Source organism: Prosopis cineraria, unplaced genomic scaffold (assembly GCF_029017545.1).
Source record: "Prosopis cineraria cultivar Desert tree isolate PC_DT_omini unplaced genomic scaffold, ASM2901754v1 PC11, whole genome shotgun sequence".
NCBI classification, from domain to species: domain Eukaryota; kingdom Viridiplantae; phylum Streptophyta; class Magnoliopsida; order Fabales; family Fabaceae; genus Prosopis; species Prosopis cineraria.
In genome coordinates this window covers 2199326-2216297 of record NW_026555342.1, presented here as the reverse complement: position 1 = coordinate 2216297, position 16972 = coordinate 2199326, and the positions used below count along the sequence as shown (strand labels likewise).

The 16972-nt window shown below is 32.1% G+C and overlaps 2 protein-coding genes across 3 annotated transcripts; one reads left to right on the top strand and one right to left on the bottom strand.

Annotated features, from left to right (window-relative positions):
- Nucleotides 1-7035: 7035 nt before the first annotated feature.
- Nucleotides 7036-11376, bottom strand: LOC129284880 (pentatricopeptide repeat-containing protein At5g18390, mitochondrial). Its single transcript, XM_054920375.1, has 4 exons — nucleotides 10977-11376; nucleotides 7565-9115; nucleotides 7412-7464; nucleotides 7036-7324 (listed from the first exon to the last, which is right to left on the bottom strand). Coding segments are annotated over exons 2-3 (1374 nt in total). The 5' UTR covers nucleotides 8938-9115; nucleotides 10977-11376; the 3' UTR covers nucleotides 7036-7324; nucleotides 7412-7463.
- A 2549-nt stretch (nucleotides 11377-13925) lies between these two features.
- On the top strand, nucleotides 13926-16942 carry LOC129286610 (uncharacterized). Of its 2 annotated transcripts, none has more exons than XM_054922562.1 (3): nucleotides 13926-14223; nucleotides 15876-16032; nucleotides 16645-16942. In XM_054922562.1, the coding sequence occupies exons 1-3, from the start codon at nucleotides 14050-14052 to the stop codon at nucleotides 16776-16778; spliced, it is 465 nt and encodes a 154-aa protein (XP_054778537.1). In that variant the 5' UTR covers nucleotides 13926-14049; the 3' UTR covers nucleotides 16779-16942. The 2 variants fall into 2 exon arrangements, with proteins under 2 accessions (XP_054778537.1, XP_054778536.1); XM_054922561.1 differs by having other exon boundaries at nucleotides 16456-16942.
- Nucleotides 16943-16972: the final 30 nt, after the last annotated feature.

Sequence of the window (16972 nt, the reverse complement as noted above, 5' to 3'; positions counted from 1 at the left end):
TCTTAAATATTATTCTCCCTTTAGTAAATAGTTAGGATAAGTCTAGAGTAGGCTACTGGGCTAGGTTGTAAGTGTCTAGCAGGAGCTTGATATATTTTCACCCTTAGAGTCAAGGCATATTTTTGAGCTCTGAAAATACTTATTAAAATTCTTACAGATTGTCATCAATAATGTACTCGTATCAATAGTGGGGTTTGACCTCACTATTTTTTGAGTCATAAATTAAATCATTGCAAAATGAAGTAATCTTTGTTGATTTGAGGAATCTAATCTTTACTAATGTGTAAAAATTAAAAATTAAGAAATAAGAATTGAGAATAGAATGAGCATTGACTGTTGGGATGTCATGTAAGTCTGTCAAAGCGAAAAGGGAATAAAAAATAGACCAAAAGCTGTGAAATTAAATGGTGTGATGGTCCAATGCAAGTAAGTCTGAGGTTGCTTGCCATAATAAGAAAAGGAACACTTGATTCCTTCTTAAACAACGATGCAACAACAGACTCAGATACATCACCAAACCACTTCAAGTTTGGAGTACAATGAAAGTGTCGAGTATCATATGTTTGCAACATTTGACTCTTGTCATGTGATATGATCAATGCTATATATTACTAGAAAAAGCCATCTTGTTCGCCATTCACTCACTGGCACAGCTGGTCCCAGCAGAGAAGAAAACCGAAAGTTGATATTATCAATTTGTCATGCCATCAAGCAGATTCAGACTAGCCAGTTCCATGAACTTGGGAAAAAACAAGAGAAAAGAAAAGAAATTTCTTAGGACTTGTTTGTTTGTGTTTTATTGTTTTGCAATTCGGTATTGAAATATGTTTGGTTGTGTTAATTTAAAAATAATTTTAAAATTTTAAAATTGACAGACAGTGATGATCATTGGTGATTAATAGTGATGGTTTATGATAATCATTAATCAAAATAACTATAGTTTTCAATAATCAAATATAATGAAAATATTTTAAGATGTTCGTACTTTTGTTTTTAAAATGCTAAAATTTAAAAATTTCCCTCTGCACAAAACTGCTCTCATATTTAAAAGTGTAAAATTAACATCCCTAATCTTTTTTTTTTTAATCATGGACTCTTCTACTATTATTTTTCAAGTTTTCTTACTAATAGAAGTCACGTTGCCATGTCATATTAAAAATATATATAGTAACTTATGGTGCATTCTATATGGCTAATAACAATAGAAAAATAGCTTATACTAGATGCCACATAAATTGCTATGTATCATTTTTTTTAAATATGACATGCAGCTTTTATTAATAAGATAATTAAAAAATAACAGTAAGAAGGTATGTAGTAAAATAATAAAAAGGTTAGGAAAGTTAATTTTAAAAGGTAAGGGGTTATGTACAATTGCCTCAAAATTTATAAAAATTTTATATATTTTTAGCATTTTTAAAAATGAAAATAAAAATAGTTTTAAAAATAATTAGACTTAAAATACTTATCCAAACAAATTTTTTTATTTTTTACTTTTAAAATATAAAGTTTTTCTTAAAAACAGAGACCAAATATATTAACAGATAATGGAGTGTTGCTATTTTGATTAGCTTTTATTTTTCTTATCTCATTTTTTAATGACAAGAATCTCACGTCAACGTCAAGTTACGTGCCCTATCTCCTACATATCCTACTAGCAGTCCATGGCAATTGCAAGGAAGGATCTTGGAAGGCACATGATGATATCAAAGAAGGTAAACTTTTGAAATTGACATACATAATGTTGGCCCCAAAAAAGAAAAGAAATTGACATACATATCAAGATATTTAATATGTCTAGTATACTTCTCTTTTGTTTAATGTGTTTTTACCTTGATTTAGTTTGTTTAATCAAAAATATTTTAAAGTTTCCAACCATAACAAAAGTTAGATTTAACAAATTGAGCTGGTTTTTAATTATGTGATAAATTAATATTTAAATTTTTATTAGAAGAAGTGTTTACATTTAATGCCCGATAATATATAAAATAAGTCATATAAGAATACTTGTATATAATAAAAACCACTATTTTTCATTAGATAAGGACCTTGGTCTTTAATGCTGAGCTTGGCAAGAGGAAAAAAATAGGGGAAAGGAAAAAGTGAGAGAGAAGAATGGGAAGAAAATAATATTTTCTCTTACTTGGCTAATAAGAGAAAAATAAGAGGGAGAGGAAATTGAGAGAAAAATAATGTGTGAGATTCATATGTTTTTACCTTTAACTTTTCTTTTCAAATATGTAAAGATTTTGGAGAAAAAATTAATTTTAAATTTACCTATGAATCTTTTTGTTTCTTGCTTGTTGCCTCCCTCCATTTTTATTCTAATTTTCCCTTCAATTTGAAATTTAAATAATTACATATTTAATAATTTAAGAAATAGAACTTAAAATTAGACAAAATAAATTTTTTCTAGTATCAAATAAAATAATTTACAATTAAATATTTAATCAATAATATATAACAAAAGTAATATAAATAATAAATTAAAATATTAAATTTATTATATATAAATATTTTTAGGAAAATTACAATCAAGTTTCACACGGGAAAATTAATTACTGTAAGGTTCATTAACAACTGAACTAATCTGTATTGACAACTGTTTGTGTTGTCAATATAGTTTAGTTCAGTTGTCATTGGACATTATAATAATTAATTTTCTTATACAGGATTTCAATATAATTCTCCTAATAGTTTTCTATAAATAGTAAAATTATTATTATCCATATGAAATTAATAATTTTTTCTTCCTCTCATTTTCTCTCACTCAGCTAAGTATATGGAGAGAAAATTACATCCTTCCACTTTTTTCTTCTCTTCAATCTCTCTTCTCACATTTTCTCTCATTTTATTAGTGTTATTTTCAAAATTTTAAAAGTCCATAATGGTTTTATTTGTTTTTAAAATATTTAAAAAAAATACTAAAACGTTCTTGCTAATTATTTTGGATTTGTGCGGAACTAACTACTTATGTCAAGAACCATAATCATGTCAACTCTAGTAACCTTAAAAAAAAATCAATATATTTTGAGATAAAAAAAAAATACAAGTGCTCTATATATAACTAATTTTTTTAGTTATGAAATAACCAAATTCATTAGCTGCTTAATTGTTTGTTATGCAAGGTTTCTTCTTTTTCAACCCCATATTCCCATTATTAGTTGAATCTTTTTCATGTAAAAGAAGTGGTGGGTGTGCTTGCAAGAACAAGATTATTATCATAATTTTTAATCATGCTACTTTGCTTCCAATCAACATCATGCAGCCACCCTTCCTTATATATATATATATATATATATATTGTGATCTTATAACTTCATTTCCTTTTTGATACCCCCTCCGTTTAAAAATATAAGGCATTTTTAAGTCTTTCGAGATGTAATTATTTTTTTTCAAAAGTGCCCCTATTGATGGTGGCTTTATATTTATTATAGGGTAGTTAATAGGGGTAAATATGAAAATATATAGTTAATTTAAAAGTAGGTAAGAACTTTATTAGTAGTAAGATTCGGTTAAAAATGCTTTATATTTTTTAATGAAGAGAGTACATTATAACTTTTGTTTTTTAATTCTTAACTTCACACTTAACAGATTTTTTTTTTTAAAAAAAACACTCTGGTAGCTCATCTTAAATTTCAACTGAATTAAGCACGTTTAATAATTTGACATTGGTGCTACCATTTCCTTTCGTTTGATCCATCTACAACGTTAGTTCTTGTAACTTAAAAAATACATATAAATATAATCAATTGACACATACAAAATTAGTTTTACTAATGCATACTTAGTTTTGTAACTTTTGTTAACTTTTTTGTTGACATATCCTTAATCTTACCTTTGTCTCCCACATTCTATTTAAGCTAAATATCAAAGAAAGCTTTTTTTTTCCTCTTTACCTTTTATTTTTAATCATACACGATCAATTTATTTTCATGTTAGTATAGTGGTGGTTATCAGAGTTATGGCGAAATCAACTTTGTCAATATCAACTCAAAGTTTTTGTGAATTTTTAAAATAATCAAGACTAATAATATTTCATATTGATCAAACTTAAAGAATTGAAAACAACAACATAAAACTATAGGAAATAACATAATCAAAGTACAAGACCTAATGTCATATTTTTTCCCCAAAATTTATAAAAAGTAAGGTGAACAATAGGAATGGAGGAAGTTAAATGAGCTTCTACATGCTGTTGCTCATGATTCTTCCTTTTTGTTTTATGGGGCATTATTGTCCCTCAATGTCAGGAAAGTTGTTACTGATAAAAGCAATGGGCCTAACAATATAAAAGGCTTCATAGTTTTTTTTTTTTTTTTAACGTGAATCCTTGTTGCTAGATGCACCTTATTTTGATGATTGCACTCTAAAAGATTATATCTAAGCAATGTGATTGAATTAAACTGATGTAAATTCTCTGTGTCAAACTTTTCTCAAACTTCACTTATTTAGGGCTTGTTGTTTTTGTTTTTAATTTTTTTTTGTTTTTAAAAGAATTTTTTTTTAAAAAGCACTTGTTTGAAAGAGTGTTTTGAATTTATTTCTTCAAAAAGTATTCCCATTTTTTTTTGTTTTTAAAGACAAAAAATAGAAACATCTTAAAAATGTTTTCATTTTTTCTCATTTTCAAAATATATTATATTTGATTATTGAAAACTACAATTACCTTGATAAATAATTATCATAAGCTATCACTATTAATTTTCAATGACCATCACTATCTACCAATTTTTTAATTTTAAAATTGTGTTTAAATTAATACAATCAAACAAATTTTCCTTTTGTCTTGTTTTTGAAAATAATTTTAAAAACCGTATTGCAAAACAGTTCTTAAAAATAAAAAAATAATAAAAATCGATCAAGCCTTAAAACTCTTCATCTACCTTGTTTTGTTCTGCTAAAAACGGAGTTACTGCTTTATTGGGAAAAATGTTTTGAAAATTCACTCCCACCCATTTCATTTTCCTCATGATTGCCAACTAATCTAACACTTAGTCTGCCAAAACACCTCATGGATGAAGTCTCTTAACCTTCACACCACTTTACTACCATCTTCAACTATGTTCTACATATACCCTCCTTCCATCATCAATTAGACATGACCACACTTGAATTTAATTCAATAATGCTGAATCAACATAATAGTATCACTTTGGCAGTAAGATTTAAAATCACATTTCTATAAACTATGAGCTGCATCTTCACCTTTTCTGTCAATAGATTTAATTTTTATATCACATTAACGTTATATCTTACATTATCAATCATAGAATATCATAACATTATTATTATCTTACACAAAATAGTACTTTATTATCCAATATAGTTTAAAACTTGATGCTGTAAGGTACCCCTTATCAGACTGGCGAGAGCTACAATGAATAGCTTTTGATAACAGTCCTTGTGACTTTGCAAGGGATGGTATTGGTATTGGTATTGGCTAAAGTCACCGTTCAATTTACATGTTTTTGGTACATTTTTTTTTTGGACAAACATATTTTTGGTACATTAAATTAACGCACTGGTGAGAAGAGTGAAACATATAAATTTGAGTTCGATTAAGAGAGATAGAAGAAAGCCTAAAAGAACACTCTTGGAAGTTGTTGAACGCGATCTCTTAATTAATAATATCCCTAAAAGCTTGATAAATGATAGAGCACAATGACGTCTTGCAATCCATGTAACCGACCCTACCTAGTGGAATAAAGGCTTGTTGTTGTTGTTGTTGTTGTTATAAATTAACGCACTAATTATATCAGAAATCAATGCCGTAGTTAACAAGCGAATTGAATGTTAATGACTTAATCACCAATGTTCCCAGAAACACTACAAGTCTACTACACCCAAAAAGGGAAAAAAAACATAAATCCAACTCTATGGATGAAAATCTTTTTTTTCTTTTTTCAAAGAATACAAGTTAAAACATCTTAAAAATCGCAATTATTTAAAAAAAATCAAAATCTCTACTAAATTTTACAAGTCATTATCAAATTTTAAGGGTTTTAATAACAAATTTGAAATTTTAATATAACTATTGTTAAGTTCAAACAAAGCTACAATTTTTAACATAATTTTATGCTGGTTTTCTTAAGATTTAGTAATAAAGTTGCTCAGAAGTTGATAGTAAAACTGTAATAATTTTCTAAAACTCTTAAGTTGAAATTTTTTTTTTGGGGGTCTGGAGCGTAACATTTTCACGGTTTCATCAAGTATCAATATCTAGATGCATTTTTCACTTTTTCGTTCCCCTTCCCCATGCCCCTTTTCTCCTCTTTTCCCTGCTCCACATATAAAACGAATAGGATAAAAGGATCTCCTATGTGGCAAGCCTATGAGCATTCAGGATAAACTTTTCTTCAATCAGGCATATACAGAAAGAAATGGATCATGAATGGCAGACCATAGATAGCTCAAAAGAAGAATAATTTTCAACGCCAACATAATATACCATGAATGCAGAAAACTCATCAAGGGAAGAAATTGACGTTGGAAGCTGTAACTAATCTACCAGGTTAGAAATGTTTACCCAACTCAATTGAATAGACTACAAAATGGATAAGGGAAGACAATAAGGGCCCATTTATTCACTAAAAAAGAATGAATTAAAAAAATAAAAATAAAAATAGACTAATCAAGATGTGGAGAAGTGATAAGTCGACAATGTTCCTAGAGGGGAAGGCTAATTTAATTCATGATATTATGAATCATAATTCATAAGGTTTATAGTGTGGTGATTCCCATATTTGTAGTATCTTGTATTAAGTTTTATTATATTTACTATGAGTGGAAAAGTAATTTAGTTCATTTTTTTTTCTTTTTCTATATTACATTCTATTCTCATCTTTTTTGGTAACCAAACGAGTCATAAGAAAATGATTTTGCATTCAATCCTTAGATACTCATTTGTGTACAAAATAGAAACTTCCTAACATTCAGCGATGGCGTAATTATCCATGCTATTAAACTTTTTGGTATTAGGAATATATTAGGTTTATCTTTCTATCAAAATAGCTTAAGCCAATTTGATAGGAATTACTTTAACAGTGTATACCTTCAATTCATTCTTTAGTTAATCAATTTGGGACCTTTCAATACATTCTAATACATGCCTGTTACAAGCTAGAAAGAATGAATACAAACTGTGAATGACAAAACTTCAAGTCTTTACGTATAGTTCAGAGTGTCAAGAAAATTTACCACCAAACTATGGCAAGTTTCACATGTTTGTCATAAGCTTGGAAGCACACACTCATATGGACATGGACTTTGCTTTTGTGACACCACAAGATTTGATGTTTTCATGCATAATAACCAGCATGCCCTGAAATAAATACAGCTGAAGTGAGAAGAACAAAATAGAAGAGATGGATTCTTTTTAGTAGAATTCACAGTGCAAAAGTTGGCCAACCTCTTGCCCTTTCTATCTCCTTAGCTCGATTGAATCACTGCACTTCAAAGGATCTGCATTTCATTTCAAATTAATGAAACACATACATTACTTTCTTTTCTAGTGAATGTGTTTCTTAGGCGTGTAAGAACACAATGGAAAGGAGGATCTTACCAGATGCCGCGACGAGAAACTTCCAGCTGCTCTATTCTCCGAGCCAAATCATGTTTCCCAATATTCTTCAGTCCATCAGTAACCATGTCAAAACACCGAGATATCGGCGTCATTCCCAGCTCTGTCATTTCCACCAAATAGTTTGCGGCATCAACAACCCGGCCTCCACGACCACACATGGTTATCATCATTGTATACACAGGACGGTTAGGGGGATGTCCCTTCACCTTCATATCACCGAAGAAACAAAATGCATCATCAAACTGACCCCTTCTACAGAGTGACTTAATTATTGGTGCATATAAACTAGGGAATGGCTTATGCCCTTCCTCAACTGAATTATGCAAGAGTTTGAATGCCTCATCAATCAAACCCAATTTTGACACCGGAGGAATGAGGATCTTGTAAGTGTTAATATCTGGTGCAAGACCAAGTTTACACACTTCATGATAAAGACCTACACAAAACTCAACCTCCCCAGATTTAGACAATGCTTCTATCAAAGTGTTGAAGGTTTCTACATCAGGTACAGACCCTTCCTTAATCAATTTTCTCATCATTTCTTTGGCTGATTCAAAATAGCCAGCGTTTAACAATCCTTCAATCAAAAGATCACGACCTCTCACTGGGGGATTAAACCCCTTCTTGCTCATTTCCTCCAAAAATTCTTGAGCCTCTCTCATTTTCCCAGATGAACACCAAGCATTCACTAGAATAGCATAAGTTCTTTTATCAGGATTCACCCCTTTCCTTATCATCCTACGTATCAATGCGTATGCCCCATGAAACATTTTCACCTCACACAGTGCAAAAAGCAGAGAATTGTGTACCTGCACACTTTGTGGGCAATTGAATTTCCTAGACTTGTTGAAGATCTCGACAGCTTGGTCCACGAGGCCATGCTTGCCATACTCTTCAATGATGAAGGAGACGGTCTCAGGAGACAAACTCAAATTCTGGGTTTTCATTTGTTGAACAATCTTCCACATGGTCTCATATTTCTTGGCGCGAGCAAGGATCTTGACCATCTCTTCAAATTCCACTGATGTAGGTTGGTACGAAGGATTGTAGGATCGAGCCCAATTGAAGAAGCGAAACGACTCAGTGCCGGAGTTAGAGCAAGCACGAAGAACACGAAAGACGAGCTCAGAGTTGACGGAGATTTGGAGCTTGTTGAGGGTTCGCTCCATGTAGAAATCTCGCCGAACGATGTTTGAGATGTGGTGTATGGCGGCAAAGTAATCATCTTTGGAAGGGGCATTAGCGGTGGTAGTTGTGGCGGCAGTGGTTAGGTTTTTGAGGCGGTGACGCCAAAAGGGGTGTGAGGTGGAGTTCGTGCGGAGGTAGTGGATGAGCTTTGTAGAAAATAGCATTTACTTTGAGAAATCAAAATTGAGCATCCGTTGTTCGTCCAAATACCCCAAAAGAGATTTTTGAGTATCCTTTGAAATTCTTATAGGTTGGATTGGAAGTGCAAGATTTACAGAGAAACCTCAATCCTCAGGGAGGTAGTTGAGTGCCGCCACCCCCCCCAAAAAATACCAAGCATCACTGCATGAAATACAAGGTTAACCTTGCTTCATATGCCTAATCAATATATATGTTCCTAATTATAATTGGGAAAAATTATACACTTCAATGGTATAAAATCAAATGATATAATAATACTCATCACTTTACGTAAAGATTTTGAGTAAATGTTAAAAAAAAATTTTAAAATAATTAAACAAGCAATTCGACGAGAATTACATCCTCAATCAATAAGTAATAAAAATAAAGAGGCAGATATCTTGCCTGTTGGTTGGAACAACTATCAAATGCCACAAAACAATAATTCAAATTTAACATAAACTCAACTTTACAATTATTCAACAAGGAAACCTGTTTTATAATGCAAATGAAGGCAGTGGAAGTTTTTATTATCTAAAATACAAACAATTTAATAAGTACATGATACCAAGGTTAATTGTTATTTTAAACCATCAATAATAAATAAAGAGCAAATCCAGTTTAATTTTCTTAAGGTGAGAACCATAACTTGATAATTTAAATTATCTAAAAACACTTCAAATATATAAACAAGGACAAGGATAAATATTTACTAACACAATACTCACAATCTAAAATGAGGATAAGTGTATGAAACATACTTTCAAACTCATTATAGTGACAAAATAGACTTTGTAACAGTGATCTGGGATCAACTTAACCAAAAATTTTACAATAAGAATTTTTTTTAAAAAAAAATAAAAATTTAGAGAAGAAAAATATTTTTCTCGAAAACAGATTCCCTTAGAAGAATCCACACAGCACAGAATTTTTAGTCATGGGTACACTATCCATGGGAGTAAATCACCAACAGATGTGGCTCGAAGGCTACAGATAACAGACGCAGCTCAAAGGCCACAGATAACAGACACAGCTCGAAGGTCACGAATAATAGACGTAGCTCAAAAGCTATGGATAACAAACGCAACTCGAAGGCTACGGATAACAGACGTAATGTGTTTGATCCCTCCAAAAGGATTCCTAAGTATATCACAAACCAATCTAAACAATATCCATAAGCCATTTATCCCAAACTTTCTTCCATAGACTCTTATATACTTGTAAAACTCTCTTTCAAAAATAAAAAGGACTTTTATCATTATAAAAATACTTGAAAAATCTCAATTTCAGAACTTAATTTGTCACGTTCAACCCAAGATAAATGTCACAACAAGCATTGCAGTTCAAAAACATTTGTATAATAAACTTCCCAAATATTTCTCACAATACCACAATATGAATTAACATTTAAATATGCTAGAAGCCAAGAGATTACTATCTTTCTGCTAAAGAGCAAATCAACAACTTGGAAACAACATGGTTATTTTATAACATCTTTTGATATTCTCAAAGTCTATTCAGCACATGGTTGAACCAAAGAAATTCAAAAGAATAAATACCTAAACAAATCTAAATAACATAACTCTTCACCGAGAGTTTAATGAAGTATTAGTGACATATCCAGCACTTAAATATCAATAAAGAAACTGAATAATACTTAATTATATATAATTCTTTTCTTAAGCATTTCATTAGGATTCCCTATAAAACACAAGAGAATGAAAATATGAATGCCTGGCAACTAAAAAAACAGTACAACATTTCATTCCAAATTGCATTCTTCCCAAAAAAAAAAATCAGTTTTAAACTCAAGGAAAAATCAATCCACATTCATCTTCATCAGCAGTAATCCATTGATTATACTGAAATTACTTATATAAAAAAAATGTGCTCCAACGCAATCAACACACACACACACAGCGATTGATACCAAGGCATAAGCGAAGGGGGAAAAATCATAACTTCAGCCATAAAAACACACAAGCGGCATCACCAAAGAGGTGGAGAATGAGAAGCCACTCACCTCAGTTCAAAGACAACGAAACAGAGAAGAGGAAGAAGTCTGCGGCGTTCAACAGGGAGGTCGAAGAAGGAGAGCGTCCGACGCCCCACACCACGGCAAGAACGGAGACGGAAGAGGAAGAAAAGACGAGCTCCACCCAACTCACAGTCGACGGCGGCGGAGTAGAGGGAAGAATCTTCAGCACCGCTGCTACAATCCGAGGAGAAACGGATGACAGAGGAGGAAGAAGGGCTTCGGTACTGTGAAACAGAGGAGGACGAAGGAGCCGCGATTCGACAGATCGGCGACGGATCTCAGCCACACGCACACCGGCAACGACTGGACAGCAGGGGACCGCGGGGTAAGTGAACGAAGAGAGGGAAGGATGGAAGGATATAGAAGTGAAGTGTCTAAAGTTTTCCCCCTTGGTTACAGAGTACGGTCCAAGAAAAGGGCAATTTGATAATTTCACAAAAGACTAAAGTGATTCAAGCTCAAGGCCTGCTGAATGATTGCTGGCACAATCTCCACCGTGCCACCATTCTCACGTGTAGTGTCAAGCCCAAATTAATAAAAATATTACCTCATTAATTTTTAGTTCACTTAAACTTCTGGGTTATTGCACTGAGGGAGGGGCGATGCAATTGTTTTTTCTTTTTTTGTTTTTTAATTGTGGCCAAATCAATTTTTTGTTTTTGCCCAGTATTGTGGCCAACTCAATCGCTGTTCCTAGATCCACCCAAAAAAACAACAATTGCTAAATAAACATAATATATCTCATTCTCCTGATGGGGTTTTGCGGAGCTTTTTCTCATGTACCTTATATTTTTTTAATATAAGTTTCAAATTTTATGAAAACAGATCATATCTCTATAAATAAAAAAATATAATAAACAACTCTTTTTTTTGGTGTGATAAACAACTCATATTACTAAAATTTATTAGACTATACTATTAGAAAAAAAAAATCAAGTCTCAGATTGACTAATTGAAAAATAAAGAATCTTGATCTGTAGTTTTGTGTTGTAAAGAGAGAGATGGTCATAAAAATTAAATGAGCTACATCTCATTTATGTCTCTCTCTCCCTATAGTGCCATATCCTTGCAATAGAGAACCACGTCTCGATGTTGAATCGTACATTAATTTTGGTAAATTTATGTTCCTTGTCAAGGGTCTGTTAGAAGGTAACCATGAACTATGAAGAGTTTAGCAAGCTTTCTCCTTGAAAATGAGCAATAATGGTTGTGATCTTCGCTCTCCGTGTCCGAGAAGAGTGGTGCCAACTTGAATCTGTGAACATTGTTTGCTGGTGGTTCTACATTGGTTGAGTAGGATTTGCCTCTTGTGGATCAATCATATCAGATTTAATCATCTTGTTGTTATGCACTTTTTCATGCATCACTGGAATTAGAAATGATTGGGTAACCAGTGCATGCATGGAGAATACAATTCTAACCTTAATGACATCTTGTATGGTGTCTAGATGGCATGTTATGTTATGAAAATATCCAACATCAAATTACTCAGTAGAGGAAAGCTTAAGAAAAGAAATACATATCTAAGAGCTTGTAATGTGTATTTGGAGCTTAAATCACCGTGTTGGAAGATGAACACAAACACGTACATTTGGAGGAGGCAAATTTAGTTATATTCTTGTGTATTTGAGTCCAAATGAATGTTGCAATGGACCATGGGAGCTTAAAAACGTGAATAGTAATCAAAGCTTGCGTTTGGACAGTGCTAAAGAGTCTTACAAGGCTCAAGTCAGGAATATAAGTGTGTTATCAAGAACGAAGTTTAAATGAAAATAAGTGCACGATATGAAGATTTCAAGATTAATTATTACTTATTTATTTATTACAATTATGTTTTAAAGTTAATTTTTTATCAATTATTATTTTTCTATTTTTCTTGTATTTTCGTAGGTACTCTTTATTATAATTTTGAAGTTACTCTTTTAATATGAAAATGACCTAATTACTTATCAATGGACTTCTAGGTTTAAGTGAATCAGTTAGGATTTCTTATAAATAGGGTTTTTTAGAGTCTAAGTTTTCTTTGCCAATTTAAGGGCCACCTTATACACAGACAAAGAGAGATTAGAGAATTGAATAGTATTGATTTCTTTTAAGTTGGTGTAGCTTGTTTCCTCATATTCTCTAATTTGATTGTTTGTTTGGAATATTTGGAATTTTTCAAAAAAGTTTTCATTAGATGTCAAGTTTCATATACTTGGTGTTTTTTGGGACGAGTTTGCTTTGGGTTTTAAGTTTAGATTATCTTATCCTATTTTGTTTAAAGGATTCTTATTTTTAATTATCTGTCTTTACCAACCAATTCATAATTTTTCAAATTTCTATGACAAGTTCCTATTGAATACACATCAAACCTTTAACAAATTTAGGAAAGGAAACAAATGTACAATAAAGCTTTGTTAAGGTGGATGATAAATTCATAACTTTAGAGTTTATTGAAAATTATGCTTTCTCTTTCATGTTTAGATCTTATTAAAAATATTTGAAAAAACATTTAAAGAATATAAAGAATATTTGAAAAAGCACACTGAAATAAATAAAAAATAAATATTAAAATTCAACCATAAAAAGAGGTAAAAAAAATTACTCATTTTAAATCTCAATATATTCATATAGAATATCCGTAAATATTTCACAGTTGTAAAAATATTTAAGCGAAGACTTAATTTAAAAAAATTATATTATTTAATTATACTTTTATTAAATATTTTATATCAATGTCTTGACAATTGAAATCTCTAAATGTAATATAAGGATATAGTTAAAAAATAATTATAAAAAGTAAAGCTACCTAAGTTTTGAATTAAGTAAAATGTTTAAAAAAATGCTCTATAGTGCAGCGGGAAAGGAGACCATTTATGATTTAAATTTTTTTATTCATACTTAAATATATATATATATTTTTTCTGCTAAAACTTAACTGTCGGCCAAAAATTAATATTGGAGACGGCCTGCTTCAAGCTTGCACTAAGCCGATGACTACTCTTTCCTGCCAGGACGTCTGTTTCCTTAACTAGCCGAATAATATGAAGAAGGCTCTTGAAGCGCCGTGTGGATCATGGAAGAGAGAGGCAGAGGAAGCGAGAGATGGAGCGGAGCCATAACGAATCTGACGGAGATGGCTTCCAATTTGGAGTCTCTACAGAAACTTCTCATCAAGAAAGCTGTTTTCGTAGACGATGACACTTTCGCCAAAGCCTCCCTCTCTGCTGAACAAGCCCGCACCATCAAGGTTTGTGCCTTCAATGGGACTTTTATTCTATTCTTTCGTCTTGCTCCAGGTTTTTGAGGTCAATCGGTCGTAAGAGTAATTCACGAAAGAAGGTATTGATTATGTTGTGTAATTAAGGAGGATTGTTTCTTGCTAAAGTTGGATTTGATCGACGATTTCAGTCATCATACGATCTGAACTTTTTCTTAAGTTAGTTTTTGTTCAGTCTTGGAGGCTATTTTATAAAAGAAGGGGGATGATTGCTGAAATTTCTAAACTTGGTGATAGGCTTTGCAGATTTGAAGATGCCTGAAATCTTCTACAGGATTTGTAATTGAGTTTAACTGATTGGCGCAAAATTAATTGTTCTTCAAACGAAGTGATACTACGGATTGAATCCTTGCTTGTGCAACGTTTATTAATAAATCTCGACTTTGAATGTCAACGAGAGAGATTGAATATGTGCAAGTTTTGAGAGATTTATTGATATCTGTTCCAATCAGCTTAAGGGAATTATATTGGAAAAATATTAAATTGTCTACATTTAGGCACTACACTGAATTCACTGCTCGTTTGACTCTTATATGTGTGGAGGCATAAGGTCATCAGATATCTTACGCCCCACAAATATATTGGTGGGTGTTTGCATAAATTGGAATGTGGGGTACTAATGGCCTTCATTTCAAATGGTTTATAGGAGTGCTGAACATTTCACATAAAAAATGATATATCGCCTGAGATTCCATGAGGGATATGTCATTGAAACTACTCTCTAATAGTGTTTTGAAGAAAGTGTTTCTAAAACTTGAACTAACTAGGACTTCAGCTTTTATATATTCTAGAAATTTGCAATTATTTGATTCTGATAATTTAGATTCCATTTTTAGGAATAACATGATGACTCGCTTTTTTTTTTCCCCTTCTTTTGAGCGAATTTGTGATTTTGTTTTTGAAAGATCAATCTTCTTTTGATTTGGTTCTTCAAAGACAAAACCTCTCAATTTAGTTCTCCAAAGATTTCATCAATGAAAATGATCCCTCTTCTGGTCACTGAATAGACTTGCTAATGTGACATAAAACTGGAACCCATATCGTTCTAGAACCAAATTTGGGCAAAATTCAGTAATTCACCAAGCCAAGCAATTAGCGAAACCGCACCATTTCAGCATATTAATACCAGTTGCTCATGAGTTAAGGGTCATGTGGACTCCTGTTTATGTGCCGTCTGTAGGGCTATTGGATTACCGTGAGAACCGAGTGACTATTTTGATTGTGAAAAATATTTAGGGAGACTAAATTGCAAGGCTTTCGTTTTTGAGGACCACATTCAGAGGTGAATGTTATTTCAGGACTAAATCATCATTTGCTAATTTTTTCTCTCATGAATTAAGATTTTAATTAAACCTCAGTAACCTGTGCTAGTGTACTTCCAATTGTTTAGGAAGGGGGTAGAAATATGTCATTCCCATGCGCTACTTTCACTTCTATTTCCTTCACAACAGAATATAAATGCTATACCCTTCACTCAAACTTATCATTGAAATAAAAATTAGCAAGTGGATTTGACATGCTGTAATTCTGAAGGTCTTTATTAACTGATATTCTGCTGTATGAAATCAACTAATTATTAATTCCAGTGTGAAACTAATGTATTTCAGTCAACCTTTTTCTAGGTTCTTGAACAAAGAGTGGAAACATTGGAAAGAGAACTAGACGCTGCCATCACTGCTGCTGCTCATGCTCGTTCTGAAAAACGGCAGGCTGAAGCAGCACAGAAAGCAGCTGAGTTACGTGCGCAAGAGGTTACAAAGGAGCTTGAGAACACCACAAGTATGTTGAATAATTAAATTATATCATTCTTTTCAATCAGGTTCCTCATATTTTGAACTCATGCCTTCTTGGTTTCTTCAGTAGACATTGTAATGCAAGCTACTTTTTTGCAGCTATCAGTGCTGCAATCACCATTATTATACTGATACCTAGTTAGCTTTGCGTCCCTTGAAGTGAAAGTTCTGCTGTGATAAATTAAATGCAGCTTTTTACTTGAACACGATGTTAAATTGCTTAATTTAACTTTATGATATTTTGATATTCCTGGGATTAAATGTTTTGAAGGAACTTATTAATGAAATTGCTATGTTATTTAGTTTCTCACTTATCTCCAATTAAAAGGATTAACTCATTCTTTACTCTCTGTTTCAAGCCAATGTTTAATAAATTTTGCTGATCTTCTACATCAAACCACTTCCCTAGTTCGAAGATATATAATCATCATCTTCAGTTTCGAAGTTCTTCATTTCATTGTGCCCGGGAAGTCCAACTTGTGCTTCTGTCTGGAGATGGAAGATGCAGTCAGTTTCCGTGCTTCTGTCTCAGCAGTAGTGTGGAACAGTTCTAATCTGTTATAGGCAAAGCTAATAATGGTTCTGACTTTGATCACAGAGGTGTTTGGGCTTCACATGGAAGAGCTGCGTGCAAAGCAAGAAGAAATCTCAAAGCGCGATAAGGATATCAAACTTTTAGAAGGTATAATTCAGACACTTGGAGGAAGGGAATCCCATTCTACATCTGAGTAAAATCTGTCTTTATTCTGGGTGCGATCCATGTACGCTTTATTTAACACCTTGTATATTGAATGAAGATTGGTACCCTTAAATGTAATAATTTTGGATTTCTTCATAGAAATCTATAATTATGTCCACATGAGTGCCAATGGAAGTTAAGACGATATTTACAATTAGTGATTCTTTTTCTGCAATGGGGAAAAAAT